General features: G+C 35.6%; 1 protein-coding gene and 1 long non-coding RNA gene across 4 annotated transcripts in view; both read right to left on the bottom strand.

The window, feature by feature from the left end:
* Positions 1–2,515, bottom strand: part of LOC149802020 (perilipin-2-like) — a 48,831-nt gene extending 46,316 nt beyond the window's left edge. For 2 of the 3 annotated variants that reach the window (XM_089956415.1, XM_089956416.1), the window contains exon 1: positions 2,380–2,515. In XM_089956415.1, coding sequence (XP_089812541.1) covers positions 2,380–2,408 — 29 coding nt within the window. In that variant the 5' untranslated portion in view covers positions 2,409–2,515. The remainder of the gene's footprint in view (positions 1–2,379) is intronic. The other variant, XM_089956418.1, reaches the window with a different exon arrangement.
* Positions 2,516–6,754: 4,239 nt separating this feature from the next.
* The window catches only part of LOC149802022 (uncharacterized), a 32,872-nt gene continuing 20,681 nt past the window's right edge, over positions 6,755–18,945 (bottom strand). The window contains exon 3 of the long non-coding RNA XR_016420493.1: positions 6,755–6,786. This is a non-coding gene — a long non-coding RNA (uncharacterized LOC149802022). The remainder of the gene's footprint in view (positions 6,787–18,945) is intronic.

Genomic DNA, 18,945 nt, shown 5'->3' on the forward strand with positions numbered 1-18,945 from the left:
AAGTACTTTAGACTAAGACGTGATTTATTAGGATTGGACACAGCGGAAACTTCAGTTCTGAGAAACAAAGGAATAGACTATATTGGAAAAATAATTGTGTTCTTAGTCCATGTACATACAATATATACAATGCAAGATTCTACCCTAATATTTACGTTTTTGGGTAGTCCTACAATGAAAGATATAGCATGTGTTGTTTTTGTTTCAGTGCTCTGTCTTACTCCCAAATGGCCTTGTATCAGTTGTTTTCACATGACTTCACAAGACGTGTATACTTCCATATCCGCCATTTCGAGTCCATAGCCCTGCAAACCTACACCTAATAACATTGTTCTTCACGCATAATTATGAAGGCGCGTAGCATGTCAACCGCACGAGAAGTAAAACCTTTAAAATGTGATGATTTTCAATTTTCATGGGCTGAAATCAATCATCTTGTTATCGTTTCAAGTTAAAAGGCTAACTGTTAATATACAATTTCATATTTCTAAAAGTATTTCTGGAATAATTCGTTTTGACATTTGACACAAAGTCATGTTCTGTTAGGCATGTGTTTCATTTGAATACACTGAAGATGAAACATCTCTGAATAGTTATTGCTTTCATTCTATATCATCCTATGTTCATCTCCACGAAAGATACAATAACTGACCATACTAATTAAATTGGTTCGTCAACTGTCTTTGGCACAAACACCTGTTGTCGGAAAAAGTATTTGAACATAAAAGTTCTGGCATAAAACACATATGAAATTCTAATTCATAACTGATATTTGTATCCCGAAAATCATTGTCTGAAAATGCTCTTTCAAGATGACAAGTTTAGGGATATGATACAAAACACTTTTTAAAAATGTCAATATTGTCTTTGTAAAAAAAAAAAAACTCACTTCAATTCTATTCAATAGCAATATACACGACTACAGTTCAAATTCACTATTCATTCTTTCAATATAAGCAAGGGAACTTCCAGCTTTTTTATTTTCGTGCTATAGGGCACTTAATTTGAAGCATAATCTATGAATCATTTCGATGAAGTAAATGTCATATTATCGACAGTTAAATCAGATTATTATCTTGAATATACATGATGACTAATGTTGACAAAAGGTTTGTTAGTGACTCAAACTGGTGGCACAAGGTGTGCATATATGCATTGCATTGTGGGTATCTGCGTACTCACTCGTGACGTCTGAAACAACCCATAGCATGTTCTGATGTCGGTTGACATCGGAACAAGTGGTCATGTTTTCAGGACTATCTCACACTTGGCAGCCTATATCGACACTCTTCCACTAATTTATGTGTAATTAATACACTTAATGTGCTGTCTTTATCCTGGTGGAATCAATATGACACTAACAAATGAACGCATTTTCATGTTCCATCAACATACATTTGAATTTGTTGCAATGTGATGGTAGTTGAGGTACGCTGAAGTATGTTCAAATAGGTTCATGTGGGGGATATGTTTCTTGAACGAACTTAAATGTTGCATACAGTTCCAATAGGCAGCATATAATTTTATTTGTTTCGTTAAAGAATAAAAGAATGTTTCAATGTAACCTGATTTTGGCATTCACGGCTTTCCAGCCAACTGAAATTTAGGCCAAAAAAACCTGATAACGGGTCCATTTCTTTTGTAAGAAATGTAATTTATTAGAGAAAAGACACCACGGTAAGTAAAGTCTGCCAAAACATTATAACTTTGCTTTGTAGAAAAGCATTATTATTGGTTGCCAGTTGTATGTGATATTCCTGAAAATTTTACTTTCATTACACTGTTAGTCGACATCACAACACGCTACACAGCGCCGTTAGTTAGGTTGTAATATCCATCACCCCCACCCCACCCAATAAAAAATGGGTGATGAGTTGTAGGACTAATTTAGGGGTACAAAAACATAAATGTCCGAGTATACGTTTTACATTGTAGGTCTAAATGCATGTATCGTGTGGTGAAAATGTTAAACCCCACAAAACCAAACCAATGACGATAAGTCATTAATCTAGCAGACACACCTATCAAATCGACTTCTGTACAACAAGGTCAACAATCATAACGTTGCAGACAACGAAACTCATATTTAAAGATGACGTATTGTATCTCAGGTCATGATTAACTGAGGTAAGTCATACTGTGGCGTTAATATTTCGATCCCTTTCAAATAAATATTCTAGAACAGTACTGTATACAGTAGAATTCAGGGCACATTTCCGCGTTGTCCGTCATCTTGCTCAAAGTAGTACATACGTCATAACATCACGAGAAATAACATTTACGATGGTACCAAATGGCAAATCACTTGATTCTGGGCAAACTAAGAATAATATATTTCCCAAATAACAAAGAAACAAACACATATCCTAACCAACTTACCTTAGAAGTGACTGTGTCAGTTCTAACATTCGAAGTGTACTGATTATCAAGGCCAATGTCTATTATACTTGTTAAGTATTCTAGAAATAGCTAACCTCTCGATCGAAGTCCGTGGACCTGCCCAGCCTTCGTCTGGTCACGTGCTATGACTAAGCGCATGATCAACGCATGATAAGTGTGTTTCTCTGGAATAGCAAGATGCAATAGACACTTGTGTATATCATTTATTAAAATAGGTTTAATCTTAAAAGAATCAAATAATTTTAGAAATTGATTTCAAAATATAATTAATGAAGCTCTCAGTTGCTTTCATGTTCGAAAGTAGATAAAAAAAATAAAACTTTACTTTCCCTTACACGTTGAAGTTTGTGTCAAACCAGTATGGGAGTACATTGCGGAGTGTGTGTTGGGGTAGGGATGGGGTGACTTTAGTGAATATAATAATAGATAATATTAAAAATAATTGTACAAAAAAAACCCAGTAACGTTCAACAAGTATTTTTCCTGACGTCAATAACACTCATCCAACACTGTTGGCCTAAGTGGACCATTCCTCAATTGCTATCTCTACAACATGAAATCACCCTATCGGTAATATAAATGAACACTTATATTACCGATAAAGTGATTTCTTGTTGTCAGAGATTTCGCCGTACTTGACTGATACAACGTCATACCCCTGTGATAGAAGCCACACGGTCATGTATGCACATTTAATTATTTTAAATTAAATATAAAATTATTCTTTTAAAATTTAGCACTATTTTTCTTTAACCAAAGTCTATTTAATCCTGATTATTGAATGAGCTGTACCTTAACTGTCACTAAGATACTTCCGGACGAAAAATATATATCGCTATGGACTTTTACAATGATGGCCATTTACTAAGCTTGGGTCAAAATAAGAGCGCGTTGATTGCAATCTTCACAATCGAGGGTAGTACGAATTTGTTTATCAATGTTCGTAGCTTTCACTGAAACATCACAGCGAGCGATATTCAATCTGGATTGTTCTATATCAAACCTTTAGGTTCATTTCGTCCGAAAATGCCTTCGTACTTTAACATTGATTTTGCCGTATGCACCTCTCGGGGCGTTTAAATAATGGCCTTCCTAAGGAATGTGAATGTACAGGAATCCAAATGAAGTGAATGCTTGCCACTTAAAGGTCAAATTCTAAACAAAATGACACTCATTACTGAAATAGTCGGTGCTGAAATGCCTACATGACCAGTGTGACTTCCGTCACGTACGATAGTAGTCCGAGTTTCCTCTGACCCTTGTCACCCCAGTTTTGATTTTCGGATATTTATGTTGGGGTGTACGTGCTTTAATATAAATGTCCAAATATCAAAAATGTCGTGGAAAGGGTCAGAGGAAACTCGGACTAGTACGACAGTGAACATCTGATTTTAATAATTGTCGCAATCTCAGTCATATACAGTCTTATGCATTCTGGTTACATCATTATGAATAATTGTAAATTGACTTAACGTTCAGTAGTAGAAAACTCTGCACGTATCCATAAACATTCAATCACCAAAGTTTATTATTTATTGACTAAGCACAGTACACATAGCTGTAAGTATGCATGCTTATGCAGGCATATATGTGCACGTGTGCATATACATGTACGTGTGTAAAAATTATGTGCATTTGTGTGTGTGTGCACATAAATAAGTAGGCCGACGTGTGTATAACATTTGTATATATCTTCATGTCTACGTGTGTATAACATGTCTATATATCTGTATGCATGTCTACGTGTGTATAACGTCTCTCTCTCTCTCTGTATGCATGTCTACGTGTGTATAACGTGTCTATATATCTGTATGCATGTCTGCGTGTGTATACCATGTTGATATATATATATATATATATATATATATATATATATATATATATATATATATATATATATATATATATATATGTCTACACGTGTAATATAAATATATATGGGGGTGCGTTTGTGCGTGTGTGTTTACATGTATTTTAAGTTATTATGCAACATTTCTAATATAATTACTTTTCTCGTACAGGCATGCTCACATATTTATATATATGTATCTAGAAATTTGTTTGTGACCTGTTCTCACATGGGCCTCGTCTTTCTTTATTCCCTTATAATCTCGCACCACAAACAAAGACTGCTTTGATCATTATAGTGTTATGTATATTTGATTTAATTACATCTGATTTAATATATATTTATTTAAATTTAAATATTCGTTAGTTTTATTTTTTTTATTATTTTTCATTACATGATATTGTAATGTAAATTTATTCGCTAGAGATGATACATTTTTTAGAAAATAATATGACCGTGACTGTTAATATAAAAACACCAGGTGTTGATCTAAATCCTGTCCTTTTTGCAGAATTTGTAGCAACCTTCGTAAACAAGTTCTATTTTATTTTAAAATGATTGTCGTTTCCAAGGTCATGATGGGACCTTGTCTTTAAGATACAAACAATTTTTATTTTTATTTTATTTCTTAGAGTAAAATTGGTTGGTTTTCGTCAGGGTCACACTGGGTAAACGTGATCTGTAACAAGTGTTTGCTTCGATAAACTTCCAGAAGATGATCACGTGACCCTTGTTTACGTCTTAGAAAGCCCATATAACCCATGTTTTGGAGAATTAATCTCAGCAGAAGCTGGGCTGTTAATCTGTTTGTTGTTTGTTGTGATGTTTGGAGTTATTTCAAATTACTTGGATTCAAAAGGATTAATTCTGTTATTATTCTGGAAAATACGTGTGCTCATGTAATATTGTGGAACAAGGACAGTTTTTTTTTTTTTTGTTATAAAAATTTATTCAGCTATCAGAAACCGGAGTGATAATTTTTATTTCTACAAGGAACTGTAGACTTTAACACTACAGATTGTAGCATACGTCATCGTCTTCCATCTTGGATTCTTCGTCGGGATTCGAACGTGAAATCAGTAGAACATTTTGTTATTTGGACTACTAAGCTTGTTGTTTTCACGCTTTCGTGTGTAACTGTTTATTCAAGCCTAACAAGTGACATAATACTAGTTCTTACATTCATTCCAATATTATTTACATTTTCTTTGTAAGTTTCGTATGATGCAGGAATTATTGTGTGTTTTGTATGTGTTACAGGAGAGGTTATTCTAATTTGTTACAGGAAAAGCTATTCTAATTTGTTACAGGAAAGGCTATTCTAATTTGTTATAGGAAAGACTATTCTAATTTATTACAGGAAAGACTATTCTAATTTATTTCAGTTAAGACTATTATAATTTGTTACAGGAAAGGCTATTCTAATTTGTTGCAGGAAAGGCTATTTTAAGATGTTACAGGAAAGGCTATTCTAAGCTGTTACAGGAAAGGTTATTCTAAGTTGGAAGAGTGCTTTAGCTTCTCTAATACACGTAATAAATATGTTTAAAACCAAGTTAAACCAACGATTTTTTCCTATTATATACGTGTGGAATATGTACGTGTTTGGGACAATATAAAGTACTTTCATTTTTGAAAAGGCGTACATACGCTGTTAAACAAACTTTAAATGAAAGGTACGAAAAGGTTTTTCTTTCAATACAGTTATGGGTGTCCCCTTTTGAAAAACAAAATGACATTAATATACTAACAAAATTCACAGACCCTAAGCACTGAAAAAGTTAGCTCAACATGGCGGCGGCGTGCAAACAGGAGTGAAAATCGATGAGAAAACAACCGGGTTTGGTGTAATTCAGTTTCCAATTTGTTAATGTTGGATGTGTATGATTTTTAAACAATTTTGATCAGGTCTGCTATCTTTTGAGTGGTTTATTTTTTTCATGCTCCGCTCTGTTCATGGATTTTGATCTAGATCGTAAGCGACCACTGAGTACAAGCAGCAGGGACTCCCTTGTCTGCTTTCCTGGCTGTAAGCGTAATAGTGGCAAATATGGATTATCCAAACGACGCATCTACAATGGAACAATCAACCCTTATTGCCGAGGGTACATGTGTAACATCTGGATTTAACTAAGGCTATCGTGGACGCACTGAACACTACAAACTTCTTGAATTCTATTGTTCCATCTACCGTGGAGGGCCTGAAACCAGTGATAACAGTTTAAACCATATTTATTTCAATATGGTCTAAACAGTTATCACTGGTTTCAGGGCCGCCACGATAACAGTGATAACATTGGTCGTGGGTGATGCATTTCATCAGCAACTGAGGAATAATGATAATAAAAAGGGACAGGGCACGCAAATTTGTCATCAACCGTGATAGGCCAATCGATTGGGACAAATTCAAGCAAATCGGGAATAAAGTAAACCACACGAAAAATTAGGCTAAAAAGCAATATATTGAAAAAGAAACGGCTAACTTATTACAATATTATAGTTTACCTCAGTTTCAACTCTTGATGATAGTAATGTACCTCAGCAGCAGAGAGGGTGAACAGACCATAGAATTCCGACAAAACAAATAAAACAAACAAATAAAACATCTCGTAGAAAGGTCAAGATTTTACAAATGAACTTTTCCTTGAGATGTTTTATTTCTGCAATGACCGATTGTACTAATAAAACCTCAGTTCGAAATAGTATCTGAAAAAATAAAGTACTCTACGTGTTTATTTATTTCTTGTTTATTTTTTTGACGACCAACGTTGGTAGGTACCCTCTCTGCTGCTCCTCTTCTGCTGATATTAATCAAATTATTATGTTATAATAAAATGATACATCCAGAATCTCATGCTGCAAGAACAGCTCGAGAACGATTAGAAGCAATTAAAAAATTTCTTCCTGTCAAAGACTCATTCAGAAAAAATCTGCAAGCGCAGCAAGAAGCAAAAGTTGAGTATGAAGAAGACACTAAAAAACTGTTTAAACCCGTCACTGCAGCTACTGAGAAAGTTGCAACTGTCATCAAAGAAGATCTTCTTCCGGTATCAGAAAAAATAGCAAGAAGAACTAAACAGGCAAAGAAGATTTTACGAGACCTTCCAACTGACATAGCTGCGGCTCAACCTCCACCTGTTGGTGAGGAAATACTTGAAGGTATTGGAGAACTTCGTACTGAAGTCGCCGATGTGAGAAAAAAACTTGCATCTAAATCCAAATCAGGAGGAGAGAGCTTAAAATTAACTGCAAGATTTAACGAAGGAGTTGTTGAGGAAATTAGAAATATTGAAAGAGAGAAATTACCTGAGATGACATTAGATAATATATCTAATAAATCTAATTTTTTAAAACCCTCTCATGAAAAAACAAGTAATGATAATTTCATTAAATGGATATATCGCGTATATTACAATAAAAAACAAGCTAGAGGTCCAGAATTTGAAAGATTTAATGAAGAAGTAAATAGACTTAGAGAGAGACGGGAACAACTAGGACAAGGAGAGTCCTCCCAGTATCAGCTTCCTCCACCTCTGCAACAAATAGAACAACAGCAATCTTCTTCGCCGCAGCAAAGGTTGAAGTCGGAAATTAAAAAGGCTAAAGAGTCACTTAAATCATACTCCTCGAAGAAAATTTCTTCACCTTTACGTAAAATTTCTGCACCGGATGTAACATTTACACCGACAGATTCACCACATGGATTTCGAGAAGGTGACTCACCCCCGGTCACCACTGAAGTACTTACTCCGGTAATGCAACCACCAGTATTTAAAACACCTCAAGATGAACCTAAAACAGGACATGGTTTATGTCCTGATAATATCATCAATGACGTATCACGGTTAGAAGTTCTCATAGGAGGAAAACGAGCTGGAAATAATTCACCAGAAATAACCAATGAAGCAGCTGATATTTGTCGGCGACTATTTCAAGGTGGTATCATGGATATTGGCGTTTACCGAGAACTTATCGATGAGCTCGTTGATGACTAGTTGTTAGATAAATGGTAAATAAAATAAGATGATAATACATAATAATCATCGTAAACCCACACAGGTTAGAGCGGTAAACTCACGATTACCAATCTATAGTGTTATTTACGGAAATGGACTTGGTGATGTTATTCAGGGATTATTTACAAGGATAGCTCCAAAAGTAGCACCAATTGCAAAACAATTATCGATGAAGGCTATTGATATTGTTCGTGATAAAGCTCCTGGTGCAATTGTCAATGTTGCTGGTAAGGCGTTCTCGGCGATCAAAGAAAGATTAGCACGATTATTGCGACGAAAACAACAATCACCGGTGAAACTGGCAAGTACTGAGGTGATGCCCGCAGACGTAAGTAAAATAATAAATCAGGCTGCAAATCAAAAACTAGCGGCGATATCTGAAGAAGCAGAAAAAAATATAACAGCAAATTTAATAGCAGGGAGCGGTCTTCGTCGACGATGATCATCATTTGAAAAATGGTAACTATAATAAAAATGTTCAGGCGCGAATCAGACCCAGCATTTGATATGGAGGCACCTGTCCTTAAGTACGAGTCGGTACGTGATTATCAATTTTATTCTTATGACGTAAGACTACCAAATCAGCGAGGGAGAATCGAATTACAGGTTCATGATACAAGTAGATATTTCTTGCCCGCTGAAGCGTTTATTGAAGTAGAAGGTAGACTTGTAACGAATGTTGTAGCTAATACGGCATATGCTGCTAATTTGCGTGTTGGTTTTGTCAACAACGGGATCATGGCATTATTTAGTGGCGCCACATATATGATTGATGGAAAAAATATTGAATCAGTTCAGAATGATGTCGACGTTGCTACAACAATAATTGGTCTGGCGAGATATTCTGACGACTTTACAAGATCAGCCGGTCCAACAATGATGTTTGCTAAGGATATTACCAACAACGCTGATCATGTTCAGTATACCAAAGTACTAGCACCACAAAATACTGCAGTTAATCCACAACCAGCTGATTTTGAGCACGCAGACAGACCAGGTGCTGATTTTGATATTATAAAAAGTGTTAATGCGACTTACAACCTGGGATTTGCAACACGCCGGGCGGCGCTGTCGGGAGATAATAGAAATTTTTCGTGTGCAATTCCATTATCTCACATCTTTGGATTCTGCAGAAATGTTAGAAAAGTCATCTTTGGAGCTAAACACACAATTGTGCTCGTAAGAAAAGGTGATGATAATGATGCAATCTGGCGAGGTGCTGGTGTTGCTGATGGTAAAGTAAATATGTCAAAACTTTCACTATGGATGCCAGTAATGACTCCATCTATTACTGAGGAACAAAAATTACTATCTTTTATGGATCAAGGCGGTAAATCATTGCTATCATGGTTAACAGTAACCACAGATGCTGCTCAAAGCAATATTAATGGTTTATTTACATGGCATATAGCATCACAACAGGGTGTTTCTGCACCACGACATATTTTTATTGCATTGCAAAATATTAACCGGATAAATAATCAAGAACGTTCACATATGATATTTGATAACCTTGGAGTTAATGAAGTTTCCTTACGGATAAATGGACATCAAGAACCAGCCGAGGATATACAACTAAATTTTGATCAAAATCATGTAGCGCGTGCATATCATCGTTTAATGTCATTCATGGGACGTGATCAAAATATAGATACCGGTTTGCAAATATCACAACTAGATTTTACAGGTCTATATCCGATTTATTATTTTTCACTAGAACATCTTGATTTATCTAAACAATCTGTTGTTGATATACACTTTCGAGCTCATGTTACTAACCCTCCTCCTGATATACCCGGTCCACCAATTGTTCCCGGCTTCTACAGAGCGATCGCTGTCGTACTTAGCGACAAGCCATGTTACTTGAAGGTGGCAGTGGTCGAATGAGGGTCGTTGATGCACCGGTGGAAAATATTTAATCGTGTTATTTAGAAAAATATTATTTATATAAAAATGTCGTATAGTCATGTTAATGTTACTCTGACCCCCGGTCAGGTAAAAAAGCTTCAATCAAAAACCGCCAACAAATGCGGAACTAAAATATCACTAAAACGAGATCATATTAGTGGTGGTCCAAACAAATTATCGTTGACAAATAATCAGATTAAACATTTCAATAAAGCCCTAGAATAAAAAACTGGAGTTCAATTCCATCTCTCCCCGAGCGCCATCAAAGACATGGTTAAAACCGGTGGTATATTTCCACTACTTGCGGCCATTCCGGCATTAATAGCTGCAGCTGCTCCAGCCGTAGCAAAAGCGGCCGCGTTAGGTGCTGTTGGAACAGCCGCTGGAATGGCACTAAAGAAAGCAACAGGGCAAGGATACAAAAAAAAGGGACGCGGCTTAAGATTGCCAGGATCTCGTTGGGGGAGAGGCCTAAGGCTTCCAGGATCATTTCGTTAGACGTTCCAGCATCAAATTTTGATTTACTTAATGCCGCTAAAAAATTAAAAATATCTGCCTTTAGAGGTGTTTTTATGCGAGATCAATTACCGAAACAACCAAACAAACTAGAAACAGGTATTATTAATCTTGACAAACGTTCCGGACCCGGTACTCATTGGGTATCATACGCGGTTGATCCACGTGGAATTGTTTATTTTGATTCGTACGGGTTAGCTCCACCTGTTGAATTTATCAAGTATGTCGCACCACTCCACGCAACAACCTCTGGTTGTAAAGTTTGGTATTCAACGCTACCCACACAAACAATGACAGATCCGCCAATATGTGGCCGTGAAGTAATTAATGTACTCGACGCTATATCAAAATCATCCAGGCCGCCACATAAAGTCGTGCACGATTATACAAGCAACCGATATGTTGCGCGTAAGGCGTTTTAAACAGATCTTAGATCCGAAGGATCTTATATAATGGTTGACATTTACGGAAGATCTTCTTCACGCGTTAAGAAAAAGTCCGGCGACGTTGATCTGTCGAAGTATGTGACTAAGGATGACCTCGCTGATATCATGAACCTGGCTGGAGTTGACCCAGATGAAGTTGTTATTTTTCAAGATCGATATGGTAAACTAAAAACCAGCAATATCAAATGGAATGATATAGTCAGGCGAGTACTTGGTGCAGTTACAGATAATATTCCCGTGTTTACTGACGGTGGTAGAATCAGAGATTCAAGTATGTCACTTAAAACCATCAGAGATGAAATTGCAAAAAGTGTTGCTAATCGCGTGAGAAACACCGGTGACACAATGATGGGTGAACTTAGCATGAACGGGAACAAAATAGTAGTTTTAAGAGATCCAACATCTGACGAAGACGCAGCAACAAAAAAATACGTCGACGTCAACTATGGCACCGTAGACGGTAAATTATCCACGTTACGGGCCGAGTATGACGTTCACGCAGGAGCTTTTGGAAGATTTCGAAGAAATTTTCAAAAAATCGATGATGCCATAGATAAATTCTTCGGTACTCCACGCGCCATTGACATGAAACTCGTTGATATCAAAACTGACCTAGACACGATCAAACAAAAACAGCAAGACGTCGTAGCGGGAATTCCTGAGATTGTCAGCAAAACCAATTTGATTAAAATTCCAGCTGGAATAACTCCCGGGCATATCATAAACATCGTATGCACGGTATCATCGGGATTTGCAACATGGTCGCAGCAAAATAATACTATCAAATATACCGCAACAGTCACTGGCGTGTACAGGTTGTCTGTGTTTAGTGCTGCAAAATTTGAAATATTTACAACGTTTCCATGGCGTCATTCCACCGACAGGTTTTCCGGGGTTGTATCTGTTGTATTAAATAGCGGAACCGAAGAAATATTTATTCTGGAAGCAGATGATAAGAAATTAACCGCAACATCCTTCTGGTGGTGTTTGGAATTTGTAGCTGAAACACCTCAATTGGTTACTGCATAAAAATATATATGGACGGTGCACAATACAGGTACAATCAAGCACGTGAATGGCAGGCGGCGCTAAAAGATCAAGTTGATCAATATACAGTAAAAGTAAAAAAATATCGACGACGATTGGTTATCGTTGATGTGATTGTTTATTCAGTATCCGCTGTTGTTGCTGGAACCGGTGTAATATTATCAGCGTTGACAACGATGGCACCAGTAGCTGTAACTATTTGTATTTCAGCAGCAACAACTATTGCAGGTGTGCTTAATATCATCACAAAAAAAATATGTACTTGTACGAACGAAAAATTATCCGATTACAAAATAAAATTACATACAGCGACGGTAGCATACTCGAAATTATCCTCGTTGTTATCAGCGAGTCTCAGTGATGGAATTATATCTGATTTCGAATTTTCAATGATAACCAAAATATACGACGAAGGTATTAAAGATACAAGTATCAATAATGACAGAATTACTCCAGCAGATCGTGACCAACACAACTCCGCTAAAGATAACGATGATCTCGGTAAGTTCAATTAATCCTGAATTTAGTGTTAATTTTCCCACTGCAATTCCAGTAAAAGAAATAGCACTAGCACAATTACGAGTATATTACAGCTGGCCAAATATCAGATCAAAATCATTTAATGGTACACCAGCAAATAATTCGCTCGTATTTGCTAACAACAACAAACCCGATGGAACACCTGACTGGGTTGTTGTTGGTATACCAATTGGCAGTTACGAGATTGAAGAGATCAGTGAGGAATTTGCGCGTAGAATAAAATCAATAACGGGAAAAGAATCAAAAATATCAATTAATGTTCATGAACCCACCCTGTCCTCGACGATTGAAATAAACTCGCCTGATTATGCCGTTGATATTTATCAATCCACGATAAGATCCGTGCTAGGATGGCCTGAAATATCACCACCGATAACACCGATACCACCAGAGCCGAAAAAGTCTGATTATGTCACGGATAGACAATCATATCATGAAATTAATCCATCATACGGGGAAAAACTACGTATTTTAAAAGGTAAATCGATGCTCAGCAGGTTTTTCGTTCTCAGTTATGATGAGTTATGGGCTTTTAACAATTCCGGGGAAGAAGCAAATAGTTTTAGTCTTCGTCGAAGTAGTATTGTTGAATATTTTCAGGAAATCAATCAAGAATGTAAAAAAACAACTAGATCAACTAAATCAATATTTTAACGAACATATTTTTGACATATCAGCGTCATCGCGTGAAAAAATCATCACGCGTGTGGAAATATTAAATCAGCTTATATCAGATATGGAATATTTTAATAACCGAATAGTTCAAGCGATGGTTAGTTTAGAATCATTTGAAGGATATGATGCAAAAAGATGGTTAGAAAAATATAAATTAACAGAAGCCGATGTACCAAATTATAAATTACCCGGGTATAGTGTAACCGAGTTAAGAAAATCTATCAATGATGTCATTGATGAGTTTTTTCCTAAAATACTCCATGCATGGAGAAAATTAATTCCACCAGCAGCTGTTCTTAGACATGATAATGATCCACACGGCGGTGGAAGACACGTATCTCCGGGGATCGTTAATATAACACCGACTGTCGCGGTCAATCTGGTTTGTGACGTAATCGATGGCAGCTATCAAATAGATCTCGGAAGATCAAATCAGGCTCAACAAGGATACATCCTGTACACGTTCACACCACAAGTTCCCCCTGGAAGTTTAATCGTGCAAGAACCAACTAATCCTGTGTATTTACGGTGTCACAATAATATGTTAACACGAATCAATTTTAAACTCACAGACCACCTTAATCGCTTAATTGACATACGTGAAGAAGAGCTTGTAATAAATCTGTATGTAAAGTCGTAAGACTTTTGTCGTAAGACTTTTATCGTAGATCTTTATGTAATGGAGGGTTTACCAACTCACCCATCAGAGTTATAAATAAATAAATAATAATTCAGAAATAAAATAATAATTCAGAAATAAATAATTTGTAAAATTAAGAAATTTGTACAATTTTATGTTTTTGATGGGGTAAATGGTAGTCAAAATTAAGAAATTTGTACAATTTTGTAAATTTGATGGGGTAAATGGTAGTCAAATTAAGAAATTTGTACAATTTTATGTTTTTGATGGGGTAAATGGTAGTCAAAATTAAGAAATTTGTACAATTTTGTTAAATTTCAGTAAAAATAAATAAATTAATTCAGAAATAAATAAATAATAATTCAGAAATAAAATAATAATTCAGAAATAAATAATTTGTAAAATTAAGAAATTTGTACAATTTTATGTTTTTGATGGGGTAAATGGTACTCAAATTAAGAAATTTGTACAATTTTATGTTTTTGATGGGGTAAATGGTAGTCAAAATTAAGAAATTTGTACAATTTTGTTAAATTTCAGTAATAAAAAAAAACAAATTAATTCAGTAAATAAATAAAATTAATTTATAATAAATAAAATTTATTAGGAACAATTTGACAAAGTTAGAACTTTCTTGATTTTGACTACCAATACACGTGGTCAGCGTTGACATGGACCCCAGTTACCAAAACTTTCATTTTCATTATCACCAGTAACGAAGTTACCCTGGATCGTTTCACCAGTAACGAGGTTACTCTGGACCGTTTCACCAGTAAAGAAGTTACTTTGGATCGTTTCACTAGTAACGAAGTTACTTTGGATCGTTTCACCAGTAACGAAGTTACTTTCTGACATAATTTTTCTTAATAGTCTTATACGGGTACTAATCGTTTTCTTTGCCTCATACTCGTGGGATAATAACGATTTAATTCTTTCTACGGCGGCAGAGAGGGGAACGAACTCCTTCACATGATCATCTTCTACGGTAGCTAGCGACTGAAACATTGCCGCCTGAATCCGTTTCATGAGCCTGTATTCAGATGATAGTGTGTGTGTGTCCCCTGGGTTTTACGTTCTTGTAAAATCTCAAAGTCAGAAACTATTTTTTCAGGATTAAGTTCATCAGATATATTAATTCCATCTTTTTTCAATTTTTTAATAGCAACAATTACATCATTGATATTTTCATGGTTCATTATATAATATATGAATCTTTAAAATAAAAAAAAATATCCCTAGAACACATATCGAGTGTTTAGCGAGTTCGTCGGGATGTTTCAAGGACAGCACAAACATATAACTTAACTAAGGACAGTACAAACATGTACGCTCAGCAAAATCCCACCCACAATAATTAATCCAGTGGGTGATACGAAAATATGTATCAACCACAAGTCAATATTGTGGTTGGGATTTTGCTGAGCGGGGGGGGGGGGGGGGTTTTGCGGTTCCCCCCACTATTATAAAAATCGCAATTATGCGTACACCACCGACAAATTGTCAGCCATGGGGGTTTGATCCTGGACCGCGAGCGTCACAGTCCAATACCATACTGATTGAGCTATCAAACCTTGTTACGAACATATGTTTTGGAAGTTAATATATAGTTAGCTATATAGCTAAGGAACCAATATTTACACTAAACAGCGGTTTCTGAATAATAACAGTTTCTGTATTTATAACAGTTTCTGAATAATAACAGTTTCTGAATAATAACAGTTTCTGTATTTATAACAGCGGTTTCTGAATAATAACAGTTTCTGTATTTATAACAGTTTCTGAATAATAACAGTTTCTGAATAATAACAGTTTCTGAATAATAACAGTTTCTGTATTTATAACAGCGTTTTTCCTAAGCAGACTGAGAATCAATAACAACAGTTTCTGTATTTATAACAGCGGTTTTCCTAAGCAGACTGAGAATCAATAATAACAGTGGCATGAACACACCCGCAGGTCGATTACCATGACAACGGTTTCTGTTCTACACACAGCTTCCTACGGATCAATAACATTGTCATGATCTCTCGTAATGTTGTATGATGGGGAAATATTTAAAAAACATAAATAATACTTCTACGAGTAATTAATTACGATGTAATTAATTACGATGTAATTAGTTAAACTGACTAATTACGATCATAAAAAATAAAAAATCTACGAAGAAAACTATATATTACAAAGTAATCTCCCTTTTATATAATCAAAAATTCAGTAGTGTATGGAGGACCTACTGTGACATAAATTAAAAAAATTAATTCAATGTGGTGATGATAGTTAATAATGTGGTGATGATAGTTATTGATACTGAAATGTAATTTTCTGCTTATATTTTTTCGAGAAAGTAGATCTGGTTATATTTTCTGCGACGTATTTTACCACACGCGAGTTAATATCAAAATATGTCGCAGCCGCGTTCATAGACTGAAATATAATTTCTTTGCCAGTTTCTATGTTTGTGGAAATTACCGCCCTCTTTCCGATTGTCTTATATCTTCCTGTATTTCCACGTGTATTATTCTCGCTGTGAGAGATAGCTTGTAAATTGGATAAATTATTGTTTTGAGTATCCCCGTCAATATGATCAATAACAAGACCGTCTTTGATCAAACCCTTGTGACACTCGTATGTAAATCTATGACATAGATAATGTTTCTTTCCCCCCTCGCATGTGAACCTTAGATAACCATGATTATTAATACAACCAACTTGTCTCTTCAACTTGCAGTGTCTGATGATACCATTACTATTTGATTCATAGTTTGTTATGACAGGATGTGGGACAAATATATTTTGCTCCATTATAATAATATTATGCGTTTAAATCATTGTTTGTCTGAAATCTTGATATATAATCCCTCACGGATTTTATAGCGTTTTCACCGCTATTATTTTTTTTGTCATAATATCTTTTAAGTTCTCTGAACCGTTTTCCGCCGCACTTTCCACATAATTCTGTTTTTCCTCGCACTCCAATACCACACCGTAGACATGGTATTGGTCCTAGACTTCCTCGTCGTATGTTTTGTGAGTGCATCCAACAAAATTCCTTTCTACAGGATTTGTTGCATCGATTTACTGAGCCGATCATCAACCATCTGCATTGGGACATTGTATATATATATATATATATATATATATATATATATATATATATATATATATATATATATATATATATATATATATATATATATATATATATATAATTTTCTTTATTTAAATATTTGTTTTAATTATATGAACGAGTTTGAGAGATTATCCCAAACTAGGCCTGTTAAATATAAATTCAACCTTGACAGATTATCTTCTGACTTGCCAGTACGAGATCTGGTTGATCCGAAAAATAAAAGTTTGATCTCGAAAATTCACGACGCCAAGAAAGAATTTTACACGGATGGTGCATCTCATACATGGTCAACGTTCAAGATTATACGCACTGACGGAGTCAAGGACGCTGTCACGGACGCCACAATGAACGACAAGCGAGCGGCAACTATCATTAACTACATCGCTGAATACGAGGGCAATCAAAAATATTTCTTCAGAGTAAAATTTATTGTATTAACAGAAACAGGTAGTTGGATTATCCGTGATAAATATGATCCTGTCCTTGGTAATACTAAAACTATCATATTAAGTAAAAATTCCAGACCGGGTCTACTGACGGGTATTGACAAACCGTATTATGAACGAGCGTATCCTGTAACGGCGGTTATTTATGGAATTTATGAGATAAATAAAAAACCCAACGTTGATAAACTAGCGCCGATGAAATTTTCAAGGTTAAATTGTGTGGCTGAACGAGTAATAGAACACTTTACAAACGCGATGCGTGGAAATGGATTAACTGATTTAAGGCGTGAAAAAATAAACTCGTGGGCTGATTCAGTTAAGGATACCGGTGCTACAATAAAAGATGTTGCTGAGTTAGGAAAAATATTAAAATTTCCAATAACTGTGGCGACAATAACGGGAGAAGTACTGTACCAGTCGAAATATAAATCGAAGGGAGCTCCAATAAATATTATCGATCATAACGCGCACGCATGGACTAACGCGGTAACAATATTTCCACGTGATCGAACTGTTAGATTTTACTCCCCAGATAATTCTGGGGCAGATATGTTTGATTTTATTAAAGAAATAAGTAAAACCGATCCTGTATCGGTATGGTTATTTAAAAGTAATGAGGAGGGTGAATTTGATCAGTTTGTCAAACCGAACGGTGAAATATATCGCACAGAATCCCTCCATGACGAGATGAAAAATCTTGCGACGTTTTTACAGTGCAAGCACGCGGAAAATACTGACAAATTACTAACTAATTGTTTTACCGTTCCATCTGTTGCGGCTCATTTCGCCAGAGAAAGAAATTCATGGAAACCAACACGATTTGATTTACTCGAGGACGTACGCGCAAGTTGCGTCGAATATGGACATGGCGGATTATGGAATACCAAATACAATTACAATGATGTTATTTCGGTTGATATGGTTGCATGTTATCCAGGAAGTTTTCTAGGATACGGAGATTGTTCTGTATACTTTAAAAGATTTGGTCACCCTACAAACGAGATGACGCGAGTGGCAATTAATGGACCATTACCTGATTTTGATCTGACTGGATTCGCCTGTATTGAATCGTTCGAGTTTAACGAAAATCTTCACAAGATTTGTTATGTTTGGTTTGGTAGACATTTTTGTGAAAAACGTTGGGCACCTATAGTTTTGTTGCGATATATGCTAGATTGTGCGATACTGACATCGTTGGTGGTCAGTGAGGCAATTATATCATATCATGCACAGACCAAAGTTTGGTTGCCCATGTCAGATTCTGAAGTTATTAGCGAGTTTAAGGATGATATTCCTAATAAACTCAAAACCGCAAAAGATCTCGGTAGAAAA

Source organism: Sinohyriopsis cumingii, chromosome 4, assembly GCF_028554795.1.
Source record: "Sinohyriopsis cumingii isolate HCF-2022 chromosome 4, ASM2855479v2, whole genome shotgun sequence".
Taxonomy (NCBI): domain Eukaryota; kingdom Metazoa; phylum Mollusca; class Bivalvia; order Unionida; family Unionidae; genus Sinohyriopsis; species Sinohyriopsis cumingii.